General features: G+C 46.2%; 1 protein-coding gene across 1 annotated transcript in view; it reads left to right on the forward strand.

Moving 5' to 3' along the window:
- The window catches only part of kcnd1 (potassium voltage-gated channel, Shal-related subfamily, member 1), a gene marked incomplete at both ends in the record, with an annotated part of 240,342 nt that overhangs the window by 151,853 nt on the left and 61,172 nt on the right, over positions 1–27,317 (forward strand). Inside the window, one exon of the mRNA XM_084333253.1 lies at positions 26,279–26,441. Within this exon, the coding sequence (XP_084189379.1) occupies positions 26,279–26,441 (163 nt within the window). The remainder of the gene's footprint in view (positions 1–26,278; positions 26,442–27,317) is intronic.

Genomic DNA, 27,317 nt, shown 5'->3' on the forward strand with positions numbered 1-27,317 from the left:
ACGATATTGTTCTGTCAACCTGGTTCACAGCGTGCTTTTTTCTGTATTGGTGCTGTGGATTGTCTCTGTGACTCCCTGGAGTGGATTTGCAGTACTGCTTGAAATGATTCATTTTCTCACATCCGTGACACTGTTTGCCGAATGCAGGGCACCTTTCTCGTCTGGGCTCATGGCTGCCTCCACAGTTGCTGCAGCTGGCTATGGACCGAGTTGAGTGTTCTGTATTTGGCTTCTTCTTGTAAACACGTTCTTTTATTCTGTGCCGTAGGCTATCTACATTGGTTGTGCTTTGCTTTGGTGCAGCCAGTGTCCTAGTGTGTTGTTCTGTCATTTCGTGGATCTGACATGTCTCCACTGCCTTGGTTAAAGTTAGTTTGCTGTCACGGAGTAGTAGCTTCCTCATGCCATCATTTATTATGCCACACACAAGTCTATCTTTGATTAGCTCTTCGCGCAAATCTCAGAATTGACAGCTCTTTGCTTTGATTTTTAAATCACTGACATAAGCTTCAATGGTCTCATCTTGTTTCTGGCTCCTTGTATTAAACTTGTGCCTTTCCATAGTGACGTTTGTTTGTGGATTACATAACTCACGGAATTTCCTCTTCAAACACTCCGGGTCTTCTCTTGATTGGGCGGGGACTATTTCTTCTCCCTGCTCGTCGTCTCCATCGTACAGGGCTGGTCCATATACGAACGCCCGTTCCCGTTCTATGGCTTCCGAGCCAGCCAGGTTTAGCAAGATGAAGGCTTGAGAGCGAGGCGGCTTGTCATAGTGTGCGGCAGCAATGAATATATCATACTCTTGCTCGAATATTCTCCAATTCTCCGCGACGTGGCTGTCAAACACGAGTGGGCCTGGTTTGCGGAATCCTTCCGCCATGCTGAACGTGAGTCCTCGCGCGTTATTCCTCGCGCGTTATATATCCTAGTTATAGGCTACCTCCTAAACCTTCGCTTTTCACTTTCGGACGCGGGTTGACTACTGTGTCCACAACGTCTGACACCATGTAGAAAGAACGAGAGGTAGGCAGGTGGGCGTAGATGGGTATTTAATACAAGTATCTTACAGGGACGATACGTTACAGTCTAGTGCTATATATGCTGCTAACCTGACCGGTGTTTACTTCCTGAGTGACGTCCGAGTAGTACGGGGGCCGTCACGTCTCAAGCTTGTGTATCAGACTAGCACAATGCTCTACAATAACCAGACCGAGCAAATGGCTTCACAGTCAGACCAGAGTGATAGTGAGGTGTATGAGTCAGATGGTAGTGACATATCTGAGGTAAGGAAGTCACTTATCAAAAACAAAAGAACTGTCAGTCAAAGCCATCAAAACTTTGCCTCTTCTCCCCATGGAACATTTTAAGGTTGGAACTTTAAATTTGAACGGGGCAAGAGATGTGAGAAAACGTGCAACGCTGTATGAACTGGTAAAGTTGAAGCACATTGATGTTCTTTTTATGCAGGAGACACACAGTGTCAAAGAAAATGAGGTAGAATGGAGGAAGGAATGGGTAGTAGTGTTTAGTCATAATACTACAAATAGTAGTGGAGTTGGCTTTCTATTCTCAAAACATTTTATTCCTGCTTCTTATACCGTAGAAAATGTTGTAGAGGGTAGGTTTATTGTAGTGAAAGCACAATTTGAAACATTGAATGTGGTTTTATTGAATATTTATGCTCCTTCTAAAGGGGCTGAAAGAAAGGTCTTTTTAGATATAGTGTGTACTAAATTGTCTGATTTGAATCCGGATGATTTCTTATTTTTTTCTGAATTGCACAGATAATAACAGTTTAGACAGGAATCACAATGAACCCCATCCAGCTTCTCAAAGTGCATGAAGACAGCTTGTACACACACACGGCTTGGTCGATGTGTGGAGGAGGTTTCATTAATATCTTTGAAATGTGCAAAATATTGCCTGTTGGTTTTACAGACCATTCACTGGTAATATGTCTTTATAAAAAATCTGTTGCCTAGAAGTGCTTATTGGCATTTTAATTCAGCTTTGCTCCATGAAAAGGATTTTTGTGATGTTTTTAGGTTTTTTTGGGTCATGTTTAGGAGAAGGAAAAATGTGTTATCTTCTATTAGGCAGTGGTGGGACTGTGGAAAAATAGAAATTAAAATGCTTTGTCAACAACACACTCTCAATGTGACTAGAGACATCACTACCTCCATGAGGGAGTTGGAGACTGAGATAGTGGACCCTTAGAAAATGTTTGGGTCCACAGGAAATCAAGGACAATTTGAAGTCCTTAACACTTTGAGTGCCAACGACGAGATTAGTCGTCCTAACTCGCCATGCGTTGAGTGCCAATGACGAGTTTTCTCGTCTTTTAATCGTTATTTCTTTTATTAGCGATATCCATTCATTTTTCACCCATCCAGCCTGACGTTATCATTGTGAATGGGTCTGAGCTCGAAAAGGGCAAATACCGCCGCCCATCGTCTCCCGGATGGTAATGCACATCATTGGATTGGATTGGGTGGCCATGTGCATCAGAAAAAAAGTCCGGTCCAGGGTTTTCCCCATCTCTGGCAAGCAGTATCGTGTTACCAGATTGACTAAGGACCCTCAGAGCAGCGTTGATTATGTGTTTCGGACTATAACGTTGGATCAATAAACGCGATCAATATTTGGAATGGCGATCAGGAATTGGATTAATCTTTTTGCAGAACATCTGATGTGAGGTAAGGACTCTATTTTACCAGTATTGGGTTAATCAGATGTTTCTTTCTCAGCCATCGCAGCATGTCTGTGTGTTTGTGTGTGTGTGTGTGTATGACGTTAGCGCTGACCAGGTCATGGATAATAGATTTTTCAGCCCGCTTCTCTAGCGTGCATACCGGTAAGTACACATATACTATCGATAATCTAGCGTTTATTTGAAAACTATTCATAAATCAGCCGAAAAATGACAACGTGTTTTGTGTATTCCACTAAAGAGCTATTATCGCGGAATGTCTCTGGAATTACTAGAACTATCCAAAACTGTACTCGTATTCAAAACGGTATAAAACGGAAATGTACCAATGAAAAAACAATCCGTTTCGTACATGTTGACTGCAAGCAAGTCATTGATAAGCGAGGGGTGTTTTAGACCCATAGCCATAATTTAAGATATAGTTTAAGCCTTCGCAAATTTCCCCGACCTCCCATTGACTTCAGCGCTGGCACGGAACGGCCATATATGGTCAAAGGGGCGTGGCACTCAATGTGTTAATTAAAAAATGGCTTTAGCAGACCTAGCAGGTGTGAAGGCTCAAGGAGCTTTGTTAAGGTCCCGTTTTATGAATGTAAATGCTATGGATGTGCCTTCCAGTTACTTCTTTGGTCTGGAGAAGAAGAATGGACAGAACAAATTCATTCACTCTCTTCTGTCAGAGACGGGGTAGGACATCACTGATGCCAGTCAGATCCGGAGACGGGCTGTTGAGTTTTATTCTGCTTTGTATAGCAGTGAGTACACTGAAAATTATGTCCTTCTACAGACCTTTTTGAAGGATTGCCTAACGTATTGCAGGAGTCTAATGTGCGGCTTGAGAGACCTTTGGACTCATCAGAGCTCTATTCTGCCTTACAGAGCATGGATGGCAGGAAAGCCTCTGGTATTGACGGTTTGACGGTGGAGTTTTACAAAGCTTTTTGAGACATTGTGAAAGATGATCTTCTCGAGGTATTCAATGAAAGTCTGGCTGAGGGTGCTTTGCCGCTTTCCTGTCGCAGGGCAGTGATAACCTTGCTGCCAAAAAAGGGGACTTTGCAAGACATCAGGAACTGGAGGCCTGTGTACATTTTATGCACCGAATATAAGATTCTGTCAAAGACCTTAGCAAACCGTCTGAGAGAAGTAATGTACTAGATCATGCATCGGGATCAGACATATTGTGTACCAGGCAGGTCAATATTGGATAATGTATATTTAATTTGTGATGTTTTTGGTGTCTCTGAATCATTGGGCTTGAATACTGGTCTTATTTCAATAGATCAGGAGAAAGCATTTGACCACGTTGAGCACAATTATTATCTCTGGAGGGTTATAATAATAATAATAATAATAATAATAATAAATTAATTTTATATAGCGCCTTACATTAGGAATCTCAAGCGCTTTACATACATGGCATTATAGCATACAGACAAACACAGTACAGGGACAAACACAGTACATGAACTTTCACAATGATGACATAGTGGGGATAATACAGAGAGAGGGAGACAACTTAGAGACAAGACAGAGAACATTTTTAAATAAATAATAATACTAAAGTATAGGTCTGTACTCTGTACAGATGTGAAAATGTAAGTGATGCAGGGGTTGGGGGTCAGGAGTGTGGGTATGCAAGTTTGAACAGGTGGGTTTTGAGGTGGGACTTAAATGTTTCTACAGATGGGGCTTCTTTGATGTGTAATGGGAGTTGATTCCAGAGTCGGGGAGCAGCGGAGGAGAATGATTTGTTTTCTGTGGATTTAAGGCGGTAGTGTGGTGTGCTCAGAAGGGCTAAGTTGGATGAGCGGAGTGAGCGGGAGGGAGTGTAGTGTTGAAGAAGGTTGTAGATGTAATCAGGTGCTAGGGAGCGGAGGGCTTTGTAAGTGAGGAGACGGATCTTAAAGTTAATCCTATACTTGACAGGGAGCCAGTGAAGTGAGGAGAGGACAGGTGTGATGTGGGAGAATTTGGGGCAGCGGGTGATGATGCGGGCTGAGGTGTTCTGAATTAGTTGAAGTTTATGGAGGGATTTAGATGTTGAGCCAATGAGTAATGCATTACAGTAATCTAGACGGGAGAAAATGAGGGCATGAACCAGCTTTTCAGTGTCGGAGGGGGACAGTAGTGGTCTAATGCGTGAAATGTTCCTGAGGTGAAAGTAGCATGTCTTGGTGATGTTGTTGATGTGTGGTTCGAATGTTAGTTTGGGGTCAAAAAGAACACCCACGTTTTTCACTGTGGGGGAGGGGAGGATAGAGTGGTTGTTGATGGATATGGAGCAGTCAGGGTGTTAACAGAAATGGCTATGGGGCGACAATAATATGTACAAGAGGCATGGTTTCCATCTGTGGCCTTGCTCTGCTGGCAGCGGTTTATTCATTCACATTGACTCATACCACAACAGTTCATGTGTTCTCCTCTCCGGGAGAGGCATGTGTGGGAAGAAGAAAAAGTAGGAGGGAACCAAGACTTATATACTCCCAACCTGGCATAGACAGTAGAAGCTCCGCCTATAGCGCCCTCCAGTGGACACAGATATATATGCAGTCATGGGAGTAGTAGAGGACAGTTACAGTTAGTTACAACCATACACCCTCTAGATTCAACACAGGGTTTTTACGGAGAAGGTGAGGTGTGCCCATTACAAGGATTTCAGTTTTAGTGCTATTGAGTTGGAGAAGGTTGTGGTTCATCCAGATTTTTATTTCAGAGAGGCAGGAGGAGAGGGCAATAGTAGCAGCAGTGGTGTCAGGAGGGGAGTGAATCTGTGAATGTATAACTGTGTGTCATCGGCGTAGCAGTGGTATTGAAGACCATGTGTTCTGAAAATGTGGCAGAGGGATGGAGAGTTTTTGGTTCAGCGATGGTCTCATTGCTATGGTGAAAGTGTTGTATCAGAACATTGAGAGTGTGTTAAAATTCAATGGTGCTCTATGTGCTCCTTTTGAAGTACAGATGGGGCATTAGACAAGGCTGCACTCTCTCTCTGGCATGTTATATGCAATTTCTCTGGAACCCATGTTACAAAAATTGAGGAATGAGATGAGGGGGTTAGATTGTTTGATTGATTGATTGATTGATTGATTGGGTGGGGAACACTATACAACTGTACAAGCAAAACTGTACATTGGAATATTGACAAAACCATACTTGGTCATTTACTGTACATTGGAGGAGGGGGTTGGGTTAGGACATTTACAGGGGCCAGTTTCGAATTGCAGTCTCCCGTAGGTGAGTGTTTTGTCTGCTTATGTTATGATTTAGTTGTTTTTGTATATATTGGAGAGAATTGCTGACAATCTTAGGGCTGTGTCCGCTGCCAAAATAAATTGGAGGTAACTGGAGGTAAAATTAGCTGTTGGTAACTGGCGTAGCAGATTACCTGTGTTACCTCAAAGCATGACCTGGAAAAGGGATGGTTTTAGATATTTAGGAGTGTACCTTGGAAATTACACGTTTGTACAGACAATTTGGGATAATGTGGTGGAGAAAGTAGAGGGAAGGCTGTTTAAGTGGAGATGCCTGTTGCCTCAGAGTTCCTATAGAGGCAGAGTCCTGATAATAAACAACCTTGTAGCTTCTACTTTGTGGCACACGTTGGCATGTGTGGAGCCTCCTTCAGGTATGTTGGTGCAGTTGCAGGCAAAGATGGTACATTTCTTCTGGGATCGTCTGCACTGGGTTCCTCAGAGTGTTCTGTATTTGCCCAGAGAAGAGGGAGGGCAAGGCCTCATTCATTTAGCGAGTAGGACAGCAACTTTAAGGTTACAGTTCATACAGCGATATTTGTTAGGACCAAAAGATTTCGTTTGGAGAGAAGTTGCCTCTTTTATTCTTAGAAAAGTTAATAGTCGTCATCAAGTTAATGGTCTTGATGTGTCCTTGTTTTTAACAGACCCGACGACTTTAAGGCTAAATGCACTTCCTTTTTAGAAGTGTTGGACACTTTTCAAGTGTATAAGAACTGCTTCTACTAACTCGTTGCACTGGTTACTGGAGGAGCCTCTTGTCCACGGTGCAAGAATGGACATAAGCGACAGTGCAAGCCCTGGGCTGACTGGACTGCTGTGTGCTACAGAAGTAGTATACCTGGGACAACTGGTAGACACAGCAGGACCAGAGTTAAAAGATGCTCAGGCTGTGTGCTCTTTATTGGGCCTGAGGTTGCAGCGCTATGCAACAAGGATGCTGGATCTCTGGAGACAGAGGTTGACTGTCAAGGAACTGGGCATGCTTAGCTTATACAGCAGTGGAGCAATAAAACCGGACAAACAGGAGGAGTTTCCAAATGTCTATCTGAGCCCGGTACTGGGTGAGATGTCTGGTCCTCTGATTTATATCAAGGAGTCAAGTTTAACATTATACAAAATGGACAGGAAGTCATGGTACAGAAACTGTGTCAAAATTATTAATAAGAAATGGCTAAATAACAGAGTGGAGCAGGCTGTGTGCAGGTAGTGACACTCAACCTGTGTGGAGGATCATCAACCCAGAGGTGGTGCTAAAACCTCACATTTTCTGACCGGCCTTTCTGATTATAATTTTTAAAAAAATCGCTAGGAAATTAAATAAAAAACGGTTCCTTAATGCACCAAATAAAAACTCCTCTTCTAACTTCATCCCCAAAAACATGCAACAATGCTTTGGAGATGCTATTAAAAATATAAACTGGGATGAGACCCTTTCCTCTGCCAGCACAGAGACAAACTGTAGTCTGTTCACAGATAAAATCAAGGAAATAATGTCCTCTTTCTCCAGGAGGGGAAGCCAAAAGGCCAGGAAGGAGCATCACCTCCCCTGGTGGGACCAAAGCTGCAGTTCACTACTACGGCTTAGGGACTCACTCCATAAACAAAGCCTGAAATCTGGACTGTCGACAGACAGGCAGAAATTTACCCATGCACGCAATAAGGTGACTCGGACCTTAAGAAAGGCCAAAGCCAACTTTTTTATCAGTGTAATTGAAGATGCAAAAGGAAACGGTAAAAAGGTGAATAGTGAATCAATCGATCAGTTCAAAGGAGGTACCATCTTCCTGGAAGGTGGCCACGGTAACACCTATTTTTAAATCTGGTAGCAGGATGTCGGTAGCCAACTACAGGCCAATCAGCATCCTATCCACCATATCTAAGGTTGCTGAAAAGTGGGTGTCGAAACTTATGATTAAACATCTCGACAAAGGTCACACCCCACTCCACCCACTTCAATTTGGCTTCCTCGCTCAGCACTCCACTGAGTCGGCAAATTGTGTTTTTATTGAAAAGGTTAAATATATGCTGGACAAAAACCCATATGTAGGTGCTGTGTTCCTGGATCTTAGAAAGTCGTTTGACACTGTCAACCATCAAGTACTTTTGACAAAGTTGTCTCATTTCAATTCTCTGCAGATACAATTCAATGGTTTAAGTCTTACCTAACAAACAGAAAACAATGTGTCATGGTTGATGGTGTCAAATCTCCTTATCTTGACAATCCAGTCGGTGTGCCGCAGGGATCGATCCTTGGGCCATTGCTGTTTTCCCTGTACATCAATGACCTGCCGGACATATGCCCTGACTTCAATGTACAGATGTATGCTGACGACGCAGTCATTTTTGTACATGGTAAAAAAACTGACCTGATCTCATGTAACCTCTCAAATGCAATGAACAAGGTCCAACACTGGTTGCAAAACACATGCCTACTGCTAAATACAAAAAAAACGGTATGCATGATGTTCAGCAAACGACCAGTCAGAATCACAAGATCTAATGTGTTTCTGGGGGGGAGGAACTGGAATTGGTTTCCCATTTCAAGTACCTCGGCATCATCTTGGACTCGAACCTATCCTTTAAGAAACATGTCAAAAAAGTGAAACGCACAATTAATTTGAATTTAGTTAATTTTAGACAAATCCGGCCTTTTTTAACAATTGATGCTGCAAAAACGTATCTTCATTGTGTAGCAGGGTGGATTATCCCTGCTTGGTGGGAACGGTTGCTGGCAGTCACAAGGTAGCTGGACACAGTAGAGCTCCGTCTGACTGCACCCTTGTCTTTGGGCCTGGAGCGTCAACCTGGGGCCCGGTAGTAGGAGTGAATGGGGCCCGGGATTTACCAACCTGGTTTGGTACTCTGGTCTTCCTCGCCTCTCCGGGGCGGTCAGCAGTACTCCCCAACTCGCTCTCACTTCCCTGATTACCTCCGTTAACCCTCCCACACCTAGTGACTGATATGCATAAATAGATTCGTTCCTCCCGCAAGCAGTACCCTCCCTTGATGACCACTAGAAACCTTATAATGAAAAGGGAAGAGTTGGGTAGGAAGGGGTTAAACATATATACGTTACCCACACCAAAAGAGTTAATACTGGGCACAGGAATGGACACGCACACAGAACCCCATTTAAGTCTTTATATTAATTGTACTGTTCAGTTACAATGATTTAATAGGAGTGGTCGAATGGACTGAAGTCCTACTATGGCTCCGTGTGTAACTCAATACCTTATAGACACGTATATTATACACCCACCTCTGGGTTAGTATCAGGGATAATATACTTCAATGTGTTTGACTCATCGCCCACGTCTGGGTCAGTACCATGTGTAATACCTCTATCAGGCTTTAATAAGAGTCACGCCCCTCATAAAAAAAACCAACCCTGAACCCCACCGTCATAGCCAACTATCGTCCTGTCTCTCTTCTCTCCTTTCTTTCTAAAACACTTGAACGTGCTGTATCCAACCAACTTACTGCTTATCTCTTACAGAATGACCTCCTAGACCCCAATCAGTCTGGCTTCCGGACTGGCCACTCCACAGAAACGGCCCTCATTGCGGTCACAGAGGCACTTCACTTAGCAAAAGCGAAAGGCCTCTCCTCTGTCCTGATTCTCCTAGATCTATCTGCAGCCTTCGACACAGTCAACCATCAGATCCTCCTCGCGGCCCTCGCAGGAATGGGAGTGGCTGGATCTGCGCTGACATGGCTGACATCATACCTCAACGACCGCTCCTACCAAGTGTCATGGAGAGGGACTCTGTCGGCCACCCGCCCCCTCCGGACGGGTGTCCCCCAGGGCTCGGTCCTAGGACCCCTTCTCTTCTCCCTCTACACTAAATCACTGGGTAACATTATCACGTCTCATGGCTTCTCATATCATTGTTATGCCGATGATACTCAACTTTTCCTCTCCTTCCCTCCCTCAGATATCCACGTCTCTGAGCGGATCTCGGCCTGTCTGTCCGACATCTCCGCCTGGATGACGACCAACCACCTCAAACTGAACCTAAGCAAAATAGAATTGCTCCACCTGCCGGCCAAATCCTCCCCCCTGACCGACCTCTCCATCACAGTCGAGAATGCAGCTGTGACCGCGTCCCTGACCGCCAAGAACCTTGGTGTTGTCCTCGACGACCAGTTGAACTTCTCTGCTCACGTCGCAGCGACAACCAGAACCTGCAGATTCCTCCTGAGCAACGTCAGAAGGATACGCCCCTTCCTGACAAAAGAAGCCACCCAACTCCTCGTCCAATCAACAGTCATCTCCCGCCTCGACTACTGCAACGCACTGCTAGCTGGCCTCCCGGCCACTGCCACCAAGCCTCTTCAACTCATTCAAAACGCAGCGGCCCGCCTGATATCAAACCTACCGAAGTCGGCCCATGTCACCCCACTTCTTAGGGACCTGCACTGGCTCCCCATTGCTGCACGTATCCGCTTCAAGGCCCTCGACCTAGCATACCGTGCAGCAAAGGGAACCGCTCCCGCCTACCTCCGGTCAATGGTCTCTAACTACACACCCTCAAGACCCCTACGCTCTGCATCTTCTGGCCGCCTCAGACCTACTCCTATCCAAGCTCCCGGAGGGTCATCAAAGAGAAGCCGCCTATTCTCAGTCCTTGCCCCACAATGGTGGAATGAACTACCCATCCCAGTTAGGACAGCCGAATCCCGTCCAATCTTTCGCCGTCGACTAAAGACTCACTTCTTCAACCATTATCTGAAATGATTAAAAAAAAAAAAAAAAAAAAAAAAATCTAACCCTGACTAACCTTACTGTCATGCACTTGTCCTAATAAACTAACCTACACTGTAACATGCAACACTTGATGAACATTGTTACTCAGCTGATAGAGTTGTACCCTTCTTGCTGTCTTGTCGTACAGAACTTGTAAGTCGCTTTGGATAAAAGCGTCAGCTAAATGACTAAATGTAAAATGTAAATGTAAGACTAATACCTCTCCAAGGCTTTACTTATGATGCACCAGGTCTGTAACCTCCCCACAGGGAAAGGGTTACTTAAATGGGAATTATTATTAAAGAACCAACACGTTATCACACTCAAAGGAAATCAAAATTGTGGGCCCACTGTACCAGAACAAAAGTCCTATGCTAATGCCGGCATGTAATGTTGATGGGGTACCCCTATGAACTGTAGTTAGCAACCATTAGCTTCGCCCGTAGGCCGCACCACACTGTGTACTGTGTAATAGATCCGGAGCATTGACGCCCTATTGTACTCAACCCAAAATGGCGGCCTCGCCGTGCCACCACCGTCCAGGTAGCAAGATGGCGTCGAACGCTCTCGTCGCGGGCGCTAGCAAGCGGGGCTGGAGCAGAGGGCAGTAGCTGGCTGAGAGCGTGTGCTGGGTGATGGCGACCTCTGCTGGACGAAGAACTCCCGTGCTGGGCTGTCGAAACGCTGGTGAATGCTGGTTGTTGACAGCCGGCGCTGGGTTGACGCGCCTCCATACACTTGCCCTACCTTACACTGAAGCTACTCTCTGGGTCCCAAACAGCCCACCTGCTACACGGTTATACTGTTGCGCAACGTGGCTGACTATACCACCGGTCTTCTTCAGCGCCTCGCGCTCGGGGTACACTGGAGTCAATATAGCCGTTAGCAGCATGCTACTTATACCGTCACACTGCTACTATAACACGCTACCTATGGACGTTAGTCCTTGGGTTCAGTTTCTCTTACTCATGCACTATCACGGGTCCTTCTGGGATAACCCGTCATATACTCAAGTTCAATACGTTCGCCCGTGTGGACACGTCTGATCACATCAAAGTCCAAACTCGAAGAGGCTCGTTCTTCCCCCTTCCATCTCCATTCTTGCTTCCTTCCCATCTCTCTCGTACACTCTCTGCCTGCCACCGCCCCCCTGCTGGTACCGCCAACTAGTCACACAGGGAAAACTGGATGGTAGAATATGATCCAGTAATACTGTTTATAATCCATATTCCAGCCGGTAGAAGAAGGAGGAGCCCGCGTCATTGTTCGAGGGAATATTAATGGAAACTAGTTAGTATGTCTTGGTGCACCAGGGGAGATAAAAGGCAAGTCAGCACTTCTGAATAATAGCCATATTTTCAGGGTGCTACAATTGCATGATATTCTCACATATTGAATACTGCTTCACAAACTGGTCATTTGCTGGTGTCACTGTCATGAAACACATCGAACAGCTTTATCATAGAGCCATCAAGGTATTTGCAAGGAAACCATTGGCATACCACCATTGCAATATTTTGAAACAATATAGCTTTTTGAGCTTTGAAAATTTCAAAGTCTTAAAAAGCTCTTGTTTCATCTACAAATGCCTACATGGACTAGCTCCCCCTCCTGTACAGGAATTCATCTACAAAAAAAGAAACACTGGACTCTGCACCAGGTCAGACACCAGAGGTGACTGCATGGTCCAAAGTAGACTGACCACGTTTGGCCAAAACGTCCTGTCCATAAAAGGCAGTCAAACATGGAACAGTCTCCCCATTTCCATAAGGGAAAGCCCCACCCTTCTTCTTTTAGAGGGCAACTAAAAAAATTGCTGAAGTCCAACCAGTCATGTGAACACATTTTTTTACTGTTTTTATGTGTCCTGTTTTTATGTATTTGTACATTTCTTACTGTTTCTATGAGTCCTGTTTTTATGTTTGGGGACAACGGATGGAAATTAGCCTCGTGCTAAATCCGGCAATTTTTACACTCCACACAGTGTTCATTAATTTTGCATTGTCCCGTCCAAAAAAAAAAAAAAAAAAAAAAGCTATGGGCAATCTGGAGGCTTTTGCTCAGGAATGGTGTTATGGAAATGTATTTGTGATGTCATTGATGGTGAATTGGTGTTTAACAACATTATGAATATGTGAAATTCTATTTTTTGTATTGTTGTGTATTGTCTATTTGAACCTTGTAGCTGTAAAGTCTTTAAAAGGCCTTTTTAAAGGCTTTTGATACAGTAGAAAAAATTATCGAAATCTCTCTCTCTCTCTCTCTCTCTCTCTCTCTCTCTCTCATGGTGTTGGGTCATGTTCGGGACTGATTCTAGGTCAGCTCAGAGTCCCACTGGGAGGAACGCTATTATAGGACCAATTAGACTGACTGGGACACACACACACACACACACACACACACACACACACACACACACACACACACACACACACACACACACACACACACACACAAAGATGTGCTGTGTCAGTCATCAGAGATATAAAGTGTCTCAGCAGCAGTTGTATCATGTCAGCATTGTCCACTAGGGGGAGTGGCCTCAGTGGGGGAGCTGAGCGCTTGACCAATAGGAGACTTTGGGGGGAAGGGGAAAAAAACAGGTATCCCGACCCAATTATCCTGCCCGCCTTACCCCGTCCGACAAAAGGCATCCACTGTCCACAACTATGCAGTGTTGAATGAAGTCACTCCACCCGTTTACAGTTATATTGAGAAATCACGCTCACACAGACGTGGGGTTTCTGAATTCACCTCACTTGCTTTCCAACTCAAAACTGCTGTCAACCCTGTGCTGGTCATTCGTTTGTATAGACACCCAAAACCAATAACACAAACTATCTGAATTACTGTCTGCCCTGTGCCCCATCTACAAAAGTGTACTGCTATTTGGTGATTTGATTTCAATATACATGTAGACTCCTCACACTGCAACATGGCAAAATACTTTTTTTCCCTGCTTGACTGTTACAATCTGCAACAATACATTTTCCAACTCACAAACACCACACCACCACACCACCGATCAACCGATCAACCACTGATCAACCGGAGGAACCGCGGGCAGAGGCGGGGACAAGGGCGATGAGAGGAATGGCTTCAACGGCGCTTGCGGTTAGCCTGATGCTGGGCTTTAACCGAAGCCTTCTGCAGCGCCGTTCGAACCCGATTCCACGTCCGGCGACAGCGAGCCACATGTGCCTGGACCGAAGGTACCTCCGCCTCCTGCTCCTGCTCGGGAAACAGAGGAGGTTGAAAACCATATTGACACTGAAATGGAGACATACCGGTAGAGGAGGAGAGGAGGGTATTATGCGCATACTCAGCCCAGGTCAACCTCCTACTCAGGATCAGGATCAGGCTCCCGTGCCAGAGCCGAGCTTACCACCTTATCTATGCCCAAAGACACGGGTGCCAAAATCAAGGCCTGTGGAATAATGGGATGGGGGCTCTCCTCTCGACCCGGAGGATCAAATTGGCGCGACAACGCGTCAGGTTTAACGTTCCTGGAACCGGGTCGATAGGAGATGGTAAATCGAAATCGAGTGAAGAATAACGCCCACCTGGCCTGGGATGTGCCGCCCTCTCCAACCACTCCTCAAGTGCCAATTTGATTGCCAATAACTCCCGATTACCCACGTCGTAGTTACGCTCGGCCGAAGACAGCCAGCGAGAAAAAAAAGCACAAGGATGCACTTTACCGTCCTTTAAACATCGCTGAGAGATCACCCCCCCCCCCCCCCCCCCCACCGCGATGTCAGAGGCATCCACCTCCACAATAAACGGAACCTCTGCATCGTACAGGGGCGGAGGTAAATCGACGTTTGAGGTCGCAGAAGGCCGACTCTGCCCTAGGCGACCATTCAAAGCCAGGGAGAGAGGACTTAGTGAGAGCTGTTAACGGATTGGCTAAGGTGCTAAAATTGCGAATAAAACGCCTGTAGAAATGTGCAAAGCCCAAAAACCGTTGTAACTCCTTGAGCGACGAAGGCCGTGGCCAGTCCAAGACTGTACTCACCTTGGCTGGATCCATGCGAAGATCGCCCTTTGTCAACACAAAGCCCAGGAAGGAAACGGTGTCAGTGTGAAATACACACTTCTCTGCCTTAACAAATAGTTGATGCTTGAGGAGACGGTCTAGCACCTCACGAACGTGGACTTGGTGATGCACCATATCGCGAGAAAAAATCAGGATGTCATCTAAGTAAACAAACACAGACACCCCAATTAAGTCCCGCAGCACGTCGTTGACCAGGGCTTGAAAGACTGCTGGAGCATTAGCTAAGCCAAAGGGCATGACTAAGTACTCATAATGCCCATTGGGCATGTTAAATGTCTTCCACTCGTCTCCTTCTCTAATCCTGACCAGATTGTATGCATTACGTAAGTCAAGTTTAGAGAAGACCTGTGCCCCCTGTAAGCACTGAAAGGCGGTGTCCATGAGAGGCAACGGGTAGCGGTTCTTGATGGATACATCGTTCAACCCCCTATAATCAATGCACGGTCGCTGACCCCCATCCTTCTTAGCTACGAAAAAGAAGCCAGCGCCGGCAGGAGATGTGGAAGGACGTATATGTCATGGTTTTTGCCTTATTTCACCTTTCTGTGAGGGACAGCTGTCTATTTTTGCTTTATTTCACCTCTCTGTGAGGGATAGCTGTCAATCCCTGTTCCCTGTGGTTAATTGCCTCATGGGTCGGCAGGTGTGTGGGCTTGATTGCACCTGATGCAGTCCAGCTGTGCCTATGGCCATCTGGAGTCTATTTAAGTTTGGAGATCGCAGTGTCAACAACTTTTTCATTTCCTAGTGTTGGTTGTCCTTTTGGTCATGCTCATTATATTGAAGTGTAGTCTGATCTCTGATTCAGAATTGAGCTTTATGGTAGTCATTCTTATTTTAGGCTACTCACGTGATTCTACACATAAACTCCCTTAGTGGAGGTTTATTGTTTTACTTTTTCAAATATAAACTCCTTTATTAGGAGGTATCCTTGTGGCTTATTTACTTTTATACTATACCTCTTTATTGAGAGTAGTCCTGTTTTTTGGGACTTGATTTATTTTCTTAATTACTCACTTTGAGATTTCCACCTGTAAAGGTTGTTTTCTGTTGTCGAATTTTTCCCCTCTCCTAAAATATCTGCGTAAGCAGTCTAGTGGTTGTCCGTGTCACGGATAACTTTAAGAGTCCCTGTTATCTGCTCATGACCCACACACACACACACACACACGCACGCACGCACACACACACATACACACACACATACACACACACACACACACACACACACACACACACACACACACGCACACACACACACACACACACACACACACACACACACACACACACACACACACACACACAGCCCTCACAGAATGAAAAAGCCATGACTGGGTCAGCAGATAACACAGGTCTCGAACAAGCACTAGCTCGTACAATTACAACAACAACAAGCTCTCATGGTGCAACAGCATGGGGAGATGTATGAAGGATTGCGCAAGATGAATAGTTCCATGCGTGATTTGGCTGACCGCATAGCCAATGCACAATTACCTCCCCCTCACCAGAGCCCACCTAATGTCTCTCAAGCACTACTCACAGGCCCCCGGTCATTACCTTGTGAGGCTAAAGTCCAGCTCCCCTCACGCTTTAATGGGGAGTCAGGTAAATGCCGTGGTTTTCTGGCACAATGCCAAATAGTGTACAGAGCCCAGCCTTCTCGTTTTCAGTTTGAGGATTCACGTGTTGCCCTAATTCTATCCCTGTTGGAGGGACCTGCCCTCGATTGGGCTGTTCCACTCATACGGGCTCAGGCTCCAGTTTTAAACGACTCACAGGGACTCATGAATGAGATGGAGATCGTTTTTGATCATGAACTCTACGATAAAGAGGTCGCCATGAAGCTGACGCGCATGCGCCAGGGCACCAGTAGTGTAGCTGAGTTTTCCATTGCTTTCAGGACACTGGCTGGGGCTACAGGCTGGCCTGAGGGACCACTCATCACTTTGTTCACCAACGCGTTATCTGATCAGGTTAAAGATGCTTTGGCGGTTGTGGGATCTCCAGACAATTTTGACACACTGGTCACTACTGCCATAGGCGTTGATAACCGGATCAGAGACCCTGAGCGTGAGAGGCGGGGCCAACGTTTTCGTGTCCCGCTGGAGGAAGTTTCGTCCTTTCCTCCACAACCTTGGGGTGGGGTGCCCCCGGGTCGGTTATTTTTACCAAACAGCATTTGTTCTCGGGTGTTGAAGTGGGGCCATTCCTCTCGGCTGACAGGACATCCCGGAGTGCACAGAACTTGTGACTTCTTGGCCAGAAGGTTCTGGTGGCCTGGTATGATGAAGGACATTCAGGAATTTGTGGCAGCCTGCCCCGTTTGTGCACGGAACAAAGTTTCTCAACAGTCACCACCAGGGCTGCTTCATCCTTTGCCCATTCCTAGTCGTCCGTGGAGCCACATCGCCATGGATTTTGTGACTGGTCTGCCTCCTTCTGATGGTCACAGCGTCATCATGGTGGTGGTGGATAGGTTCTCCAAAGCAGCTCACTTCATTCCGCTGGTCAAGCTGCCATTTGCTCAGGAGACCGCTCAACTGGTGGTTGACCATGTCTTCCGAATTCATGGCATCTGCCAGGACGTGGTGTCGGACCGTGAACCCCAGTTTACTGCTCGGTTTTGGAAGGCATTCTGTGCTATACTGGGTGCGACGGTTAGCCTGTCATCAGGGTTCCACCCGGAGAGCAATGGGCAAACAGAGCGCACCAACCAGTCTATGGAGAGTACGCTTTGCTGCTTGGCCTCCTCCAATCCGACCACTTGGAGTCACCAACTGGCATGGGCAGAATATGCACATAATTCATTGTGCAATGCATCCACTGGTCTCTCCCCATTTGAGGTTCAGTTTGGGTATCAGCCTCCACTGTTTCCTGAACAGGAGAGGGACGTGGGGGTGCCGTCTGCCGAGGCGTTTATCCGTCGGTCTCGGGCGACATGGAAGAGGGTGCGTTCGGCTCTTGTGCGTGCTACGGCCCGGCACAAGCGGTTGGCGGATGTACACCGTCGCCCTGCGCCTTCCTACCGTGTGGGCCAACAGGTGTGGCTTTCCACACGCGACCTTCCATTACGGGTGGAGTCGCGCAAACTCGCTCCCCGTTTTGTGGGCCCTTTCACTATTGTTCGCAAGATAAACCCAGTCACAATGCGTCTTCGGTTACCCTCGTCGATGAGGGTACACCCTACATTTCACGTATCCTGCCTTAAGCCGGTTCGGAGGAGCAGGTTGGTTCCTGCAGAGAGACCTCCACCTCCCCCTCGATTCGTTGATGGCCAACCTGTGTATACTGTACGGCGTATCCTGTCCAGTAGGCGGGTTGGTAGGGGTATACAGTACCTGGTGGACTGGCAGGGTTATGGGCCAGAGGAGCGCACGTGGGTTCCGGCCAGGGACATCTTGGACCCTGAGCTTGTTCGGGAGTTTCGGAGTCTCAGGGGGTTCGTCTGGTGCCGCCCCCTAGAGGGGGGGTCCTGTCATGGTTTTTGCCTTATTTCACCTTTCTGTGCGGGACAGCTGTCTATTTTTGCTTTATTTCACCTCTCTGTGAGGGATAGCTGTCAATCCCTGTTCCCTGTGGTTAATTGCCTCATGGGTCGGCAGGTGTGTGGGCTTGATTGCACCTGATGCAGTCCAGCTGTGCCTATGGCCATGTGGAGTCTATTTAAGTTTGGAGATCGCAGTGTCAACTACTTTTTCATTTCCTAGTGTTGGTTGTCCTTTTGGTCACGCTCATTATATTGAAGTGTAGTCTGATCTCTGATTCAGAATTGAGCTTTATGGTAGTCATTCTTATTTTAGGCTACTCACGTGATTCTACACATAAACTCCCTTGGTGGAGGTTTATTGTTTAACTTTTTCAAATATAAACTCCTTTATTAGGAGGTATCCTTGTGGCTTATTTACTTTTATACTATACCTCTTTATTGAGAGTAGTCCTGTTTTTTGGGACTTGATTTATTTTCTTAATTACTCACTTTGAGATTTCCACCTGTAAAGGTTGTTTTCTGTTGTTGAATTTTTCCCCTCTCCTAAAATATCTGCGTAAGCAGTCTAGTGGTTGTCCGTGTCACGGATAACTTTAAGAGTCCCTGTTATCTGCTCATGACCCACACACACACACACACACACACACACACACACACACAGCCCTCACAGTATATGCCCCGCGAGCAATGCCTCCTCAATGTAAGTGTTCATAGGGCGCTGTCTCAGGGCGCGAGAGGGAGAACATACGCCCACGGGGTGGAGAGGTACCAGGTCAAAGATCAATGGGGCAGTCGTAAGATCTATGAGGCGGTAGTGCTTTAGCACGCGTTTTGCTAAAAACGTCCGCCAGGTCCCAGTAGATCTCGGGTACACCTATTAAATCGGGATTAGTAGGGCTGTCAGCATCTGCAACGCTCCCCACCATCCTGGAGACAAAAGAGGGAGACAAAAGAGAAGAGGGGGGGGTGGGCAAACTCTCGCCGGGCCCCGACTCGATGTCGTTCCCCGTTGAGAGTTCGCCCGTGGACCAGTTAATCACGGGGTTGTGAAGAGCTAACCAGGGATGACCTAAGACCATGACGGAAATGGGAGAAACGAGCATGAAAAATTGCACCTTCTCCCACCCACCACCCTCCACCCGAATGTGCATAGGAGTAGTGTGGTAGGTGATGGTCCCACTGCCCAGCGGTCGGCCATCCAGGGCCTGGACAGGAACAGGTACCACCAGTTCCTCGAGAGGAATACCCCATTCCTCCACCAGCCCCACATGGATAAAGTTACCCGCAGCCCCTGAGTCAATCACAGCAACCGTGTTCTTGACGTCGTCGCTCCCCGTGTTGACAGTTACTGTAAAATAAGTGCGCGTATCAAGAAGATGTGAGGGTTTCTGCCCACCTGCCAGCGCCTCCTCAGGACCTAGCGGGCTCCTCCTTTTCCCGAGAAGCCCTGACAGCTCCAGAAACGATGACCGGTGCGGCCGCACCGGAAGCAGCGTCCTTCTTCGACGAGGCGCCGTCGCTCCTCGTCCGTGAGCGACAGCACCCCGAGCTGCATGGGTTCATCACCCAGTGGCTCACTCGTGTAACGCAGAGAGCTGGCGACACCGGGAGAAGAAGGGACACGTACCTGAGCCTTTATTCCTCGCTCACGTTCCCTCTCCCGATGTCGATTGTCCAAGCGGATGGCCATGGTGATGATCCCATCCAAGTGCTCCGGCAACTCACGTGCTGGGGGGTTCATCCTTCATCCGTACGGAGAGCCCCTGAACAAACAAGACACAACAGGGAATCTCTGGCCAAGCTGCCCCCCCGTAATCTGGTGTAATCTGTAACATTGCGGAGGCCCTGCCGGCAGGCGACTAGCCGCCCACCGGCCTCATAAATAGAAAAAACTCGGGAAGTATCGAAGATAGGAGGGTGATGATGTATGCGACCTGGGAAATAGCAGAGGGGAATGAGCGTGGCTTCAATTGGAACACGAGTGAACACTGGGTGATGAATTCTCTGCATCCCTCCGGTGCTCCTGAGTAGCGGCCTGGCAGTGATAGCCGTGTCTCCCGGATCTCTTCCTGGATCCCGTGAGCCGCACGATCTCTCCTGCCGCCGACTGCCGCTCCCTCCGGTGACGCCTCGGCTGCCGCCGTCCTCGCCTCAGCCACTGGCTCTCTGGGCTGCGGCCAAGGCCGAACTCGCCATCTCCTGGGAGGAAATGGCGAGTCCTCCCAGTCGAACCAGCTCGGCGCTGACCTGTTGTTGTCGCTCGGATACTTGCCCCAGTGCAGTCTCCAGTTTCCGGTGCATCTCTGCGTATGACTCCATGGAACCTTTGATGGTCGGATCTTCTGTTACGACGGAGACAGGTAGGTTCCAGTTGTGGAGTAATAAGTAGAGGCAGAGAAGGTTGTTTACTCGTTAGTGGTGGTTCTCTTTATTGTAGAACGGTACACCTAGAGTAATAGCAACAGATAGTACACTGACGCAGGGCGTCTAGGAGAGAAGATAATAATGATAACAATAATGACAGTAACGTCCAGTGTCTGCAGTACCGCTGTGTACTCTGCAGGAGAATGAGAAGATCCGACAACTGGAAGTAGAGAGACAGGAGTTTAAGTACGACCACATTCCTGACATACCAAGCGTTCCAACATGACAACCAATCAGGAGACCCAAACAATAAGTGACAAGTGACAGGGAGATAAGTGACAGAGAAGCCCAGTGACAGGTGTCAGAATGATGGGTGGTTCTCAGGCGGGGCCAGAGAACCCAAGCGTTACAGGGAAGGGCATAATAAAACAAGTGACACATGGATATTCAGGATACCATCTAAGCATTGCAATGAGATTCTATACTTACTGTGACTTCTAAGCATTGCAATGAGAATATACGTACTGTTACTGTACTTACTGTGACTTCTAAGCATTGCAATGAGAATATACATATACTTACTGTGATTTCTAAGCATTGCAATGAGAATACACTTACCTATACTTAATGTGACTGCTATGCATTGCAATGAGAATATATGCATCTACAGTATACTTGGTGTGACTTCTAAGCATTGCAATGAGAATATATGCATCTATACTTACTGTGACTTCTAAGCATTGCAATGAGAATATATGTACTTACTGTGACTTCTAAGCATTGTGATGTGAATATACTTACCTATGCTTACTGTAACTTCTAAGCATTTTAATGCAAATATACTTACCTATACTTACTGTGACTTCTAAGCATTGCAATGCAAATTCAAGTTCAAATTCATTTTATGGCCACACGGCCAGGCCGGTGGAATTCATACACGGTGCAGGTGGTAGCTGCGACAATACACCACATAAAAGACACAACGGAACAGTACAGTACAGAAATACACCACCTAAAAAATACACGACGGAACAGTACAGTAAAAAAATAAATACAAACATCAGGTGCAACGTAACAAAAAACCAGAAAACATAACAAGCACGGGGTGAAGATTAGGAGGAGTTGAGCAGCTGTATGGCCTTTGGGAAGAAACTGTAATTGAACCTCACAGTTCGACTGCCCAGTGACCTGAACCTCCTACCAGAGGGGAGGTGTTGGAAAAGGTGTATATGTTAGGGTGACCATATTTTGATTTCCAAAAAAGAGGACATAGCGTGGAATAAACTCGCCGAAACGGTAAAGTGTGCCACGGGCACGCCGTGATTCCGATCCGCGTGAAAATATTCACGGCCATAGGAGACCGTGGGACACCTTTTTGCAACCGAATATGTGTCTCGAATTTGCTCCCACGCGGCGCGCAAAATCGCGCAAGTCTTGTTTACATCAGGGTCCCCCATTTTCAATTCATCATAAATGTACAGTTCCCTCCCCCTTGTATATATTTACTGTATGTCACAAATGTAACAGTACTGCTTTGAGGTCTTTCTCTGGTCTGCATCCCCTTAACAATTGTGTGTATTGAGCTGTACTGTACCCATTCTGCAATCTGTTAATAAAGTTTTCAATCAATCAATCAATCCCGCAGTGCAATACTCCAATTCAGCCATTGGGTGGGACGGTCATGTGACCCAAATCAGCCAATGGAAGCGAGGGTCCTTAAAGTGTGGGTCCTTAAAGTGTTGCGGTCCTGAGAGTGTTGGTGCTCTCGTCCTGCAGCTGGATACTATTTTCTCACAGCGCGGCCGTCAGCGCGCGGCCCAGAGAGCGCCGCTGGCTCTGTGGCTCTGCAGCTGCATGCTTCTCCGGGAACCGAGGCACGGATTTTGGCGATCCAGATGGCATTCGAACGGCAACGAATAGCGCTTTAATTCGGTTATTTATATGTTCGGCGAAAAATGCAGCCCCGAGCCTTCAGATGCTTGCAAAGGGCCGTGAAACTGAAACTGAAAAACAGTGAAACCCCGGACATTTCGATGAATTAATAAACCCCCCCCGGACGCCCCGGACAGGGCGTGAAAAGAGGACATGTCCGGGCAAAAGAGGACGTTTGGTCAGCCTAGTATATGTATATGGTGACTCATGGTAGTTAGTCATACTGGCCAGCAGCGTAACTAGTAAGAGTATGTAAGGGATTCATGTATGTACAGATATACAGGGCTGCCTCAGGGGGTGTGCGAGCAGTGCGGTCGCACAGGGCCTCGCGGAAAGGGGGGCCTCGCACAAAAAAATAAAAATTAAAATTAAAATCGTTTATTTTTTTATTTTTTTTATTTTTTTATTTTTATTATTTTTTTTTATTTTTTTATTTTTTTGCGAGGCCCCCCTTCCCGCGAGGCCCTTTTTCATCACAGACCTAAAATCTAGTTTTGCTTATATGCTTATATATTTCACATTAGACACGTTTGTAGAATGTTCCTGGCTCTGCTGCTCTGCAGCAGACATACTCACTATTGGAGCTCTGGGGCTCTGCAGCCCCAGAGGGAGGGAGGGGTTACATCATGTGTACGCCAGCGTGCGTCAGCTGCGTTTGACTATTTCGCGCGTGCAGCTTTGGAGGTTATGCTTAGTTATGCCAGTTCAGTCAGGCTAGCCATCCCGGCTAAAGGCAGGGACAGCTAGTTAGCTTTAGCTACGTTATAATATTGAGTGCTAACGTGTGGTTCAGTCGGGATAGCCATGATGATGTCGGCTAGTAGCTAGCTTAGCTAAAGGCTAACTAGCGTTAGCTAACCTAGAGAGAGCGCGTGCAGCATTGTTATGCCAAGATGAAGAGGACGGTCATTCGGCAGATGAACTTCGTCAACTCCACGCGGTTGTCTCCATCCTCTTGGACGTTTGGTGAGTTTTTAATGCACTCTATTCTATTCCCGCCGTGGATATATCTCTCTCTCTCTCTCTCTCGGGAGCCAAATGGGCTGGCTAGCTGTTGTAGTAGCTAACGGTGTGTGGCCTGGTGTCAGCACCTGGTGCGAGGGAGGTGAGCTTGGTGTTTCATTATGAGAATATCTCCATGCTCAAGTCGGCTATAGTCCGCGAGGGACTTGTTGCCGACACCGCTATGGTAAACACCACTCTGTAGTGGGACGTGTATTGCCTTCTTTTTCCCTTCTCTCTTCGGATGAGAAGAGGAAAACACAGCGGCTGTCTGAAGTGTTGGCCTGTATTGCTTTTCTCACGTTGTACAGTTTTTCAGTGGTAGCCGCATAGCTTGCTTCTGCGTTAGCTAGTGGTTAGCGATAGCCGGGTTGAGCTAACTGTTAGCCAGTTAGCTGTTTAGCTACGACGTTAGCTGCTTGTTTTCGCTCGGCTGGGAACGTTAGCTTGATGCTATCAGTTAGCCTAGAGTTAGCTGTTAGCTTGTGCTACGATCATTGACATTAGCCGTGAGAATAGCAGGCCCTGGCTCTCTGACTACGACATCATCTTTGACAGAAGATGTAGTCGGGCCTGCACCATGACAAGGCTCCGGCCATAGCTTCTTTTTGTCCCGCCAGCGAGAGGCCTTTCGTCAATGTGGAGACCTGTGTTGCGGCCTTTCGCCCTGCGTTCCTTGGTGCAGGTAAGATGTCCATTGGACATTACCCCACTCTTCCTTCCTTCCCCTCCAGAATGTTTTGTTAATAACGATGTTTTTTTCCAGGCAAAACATATGTTACTTCACAACATTTGGAGATACGACATGTGCTGTGTGTGAATTGTCTTGGTCGTTTGTGTAGCTTGGGTAGCGTTGGCCAAAGCTGTGTGTGGCCTGATGTCAGTACCTGGCTACTCTATTTGCAGTTAGCCTATTTAGCTGATGTCGGCCATTGGCTCCTTGCTACTTTGTTTTCTCTGGTATAGACCCTCTTCTCTTTGGATTTAAGTGTTGATCTTTGTCCTTTTGGATCTATGTATATTCATGTTGCCTTTGTGAAGTTATCTTTTCCTTCTGTTTTGTTCTTCCATTAAAAGTTAAATATCCTTTAGGGGCTCATCTTTGCTTATCTCTCTCATACATGCTCTCTCTCTAACACACACACACACATGCTCTCTCTCTCTCTCTCTCTCTCTTTCTAACACACACAGTCTGCCTATGGCGGCCTTTCTCAATGGCTAGGCTGTGCTCGCTGAGTCTGTACCTAGTCAAGGATCTTCAGTCACAGTGCTCAGGTATTCTGCCACTGTGTACTCTCTGTTTAGGGCCAAATAGCATTTCAATTTGCTCTGGTTTTGGGTTGTTTCTTTCCAATCTGTCTCTCTCTCTCTCTCTGGCCTTGCTCTGGTGGAGGGTCAGGGGCATTGCAGCGATAACACTGTATATTGACTGTAGAACGGGAGCTCTCTCTCGCTCTCTCTCTTGCTATATGTTGACTGTATCATGCCCAGCCTCGGGCAGCGCTATTATTTAAGAATATGTTGACTGTATGACTGCGTTTAAATCTCGCACAGGGCCTCGCATTTCTCCCAGGCGGCCCTGCAGATATAGATATAGTATATACATATATGTAAAAAGGATTATATGCAGGTATGTACAGACAGATGTGTGTATATATATATATTGTGGCAGATATCATCCCCCGTTCCATGGCTACGTGGAGGAAGGGAGATACTACTGCCACGGGCAGAGGAGAGTCAATTAGGCAGCTGCTTAGGACTGATGGAACACACCTGTGCACCACGGAATCACACGCACACACCAGACACATAACATAAAACCCTAGGGACAGCGTATGGTTGAGTGGAGGTGAGGAAGGAGCCGAGTACAGAGAGAGCGAGATACAGAGTTTGTGAGGTGAGAGGTAGTTAAAGGAGAGGATAAAGCAGATGGTGTTTGTTGGTACTGGACCCTAGACTGGCTGAGAAACCCCCTTGTAAAACTGACCCTGGACCGGAAGACAAACCCTGAGTATTTAACAATCCCTTTTTTGTACGAGAACCTGATATGTGTTTTTGACCTTGGACTGTTATCCGACTCTAATTGCCCATTGGACAATTGTTGCTGTCATTCAATAAATATATTTTATTTGTTGAAATTGTGCTTGTGTGGACAGTTGAATTTGTTTGTTTTTGAACCGTGCCGAGTCTGAACACCACCACATATATATACTGTAAATATAAATGTATACAGTGTATATGGTATATACAGCATTATTGTACATGCTATCATACAGAGTTATAATATGGGTTATATGCAGGTATATAGAAGGGATTATTTACAGGTAAATTCAGACATATATGGAAATATATAAATATATATATATATATACGTAAATATAAATATATATATATATATATATATATATATATATATATATATATATATATATATATATATATATATATATATATATATATATATATATATATATATATGGTGTATACAGCATTAGTGTGCATGCTATCATACAAAGTTATATGGGTAGACTATAGTTGGAGGTAGGTAGCTATGATTATTCTGTTCTGTTCTGTTCTTGTCTTGTATGTATCATGATATGGTCCACAGCACCACCATAGTTGTGAGGATCTTTGGGTCAGTGTATTTCCTCAGCATTCAGAGTGTAGGTTAACATAGTCTGATACTGATATTGTTTTGTTATTCTCTTCACAGATATGGAGACATGGTTCCTAACACCATAGCGGGGAAGATCTTTGGGTCGATCTGTTCTCTGAGTGGAGTTCTGGTGATCGCTCTGCCAGTGCCCGTCATCGTGTCCAACTTCAGCAGAATTTACCATCAGAACCAGCGGGCAGACAAGATAAAAGCCCAGCAGGTATCATTCACACACACACACGCACGCACACATATCTGGAATGAAGGACTGACATAAGGACTCTGCTAAGAAGGACTGATATGTCTCTGATATGGGCTGATAGAAGGTCTCTGGTATGAAGGACTATTAGAAGGTCTCTGATATGAAGGAGTGATAGAAGGTATCTGGAATGAATAGGGTTGGGTACCGAACTCAGTACTTTTAAAGGATACCGACCGAATTACGATGGTACTACCGAGTAGCGTTTCACGTTAGATCAATTGGTGCAACATTTCGGTACCTAAGACCCGCCCAGTTAGAAAATAATCAGAATTCCAATGACGCGCAATTGTCATTTCATAATAGACACAGACCAGCACGAGCAATGGGTCCAATGTGTCTAACATGCTTTGCATCCTCGCCATTCCTGTATGTCCACGTCACGGTAAAAACCTTAATTCAATGAGGCGCAACTGAGCCTCTCCCCCTTTCTCTCTCTCGCTCTCTCTTTCTCTATGTTCAATGATTTAAAGTAGCCAAACGTTACACTATAAAAACGAACTGAATAGTTGATGATAATAAACATTTAATTTCATTATAGCTGAAATATTCTAAAATCATTATAGGCCATTCTCCCTTTCTGTGTGTGAGTGCGCGTGCATCCCATCTCTGGTCTTTGGAAAGATGAGATCAGAGGAGTTTGATAGTATTTACTGAGGATGGCCAGATAATGTTGATATTGAAACATAAAAAATAATAATACATAATAGGTATTTTTAGGTTTGGGAGAGGAAGGGAGGTGTTTTAGTTTGTGTGGTGTGATAACAATGTTGAAATTGAGAAGTTTAGACTTTAGTTTAGTTTTACAACAGAAATAATAAATAATATTAATACATT

The sequence above is a fragment of the Notolepis coatsorum genome (assembly GCF_963971535.1).
Source record: "Notolepis coatsorum genome assembly, chromosome: 17".
Classification (NCBI taxonomy): domain Eukaryota; kingdom Metazoa; phylum Chordata; class Actinopteri; order Aulopiformes; family Paralepididae; genus Notolepis; species Notolepis coatsorum.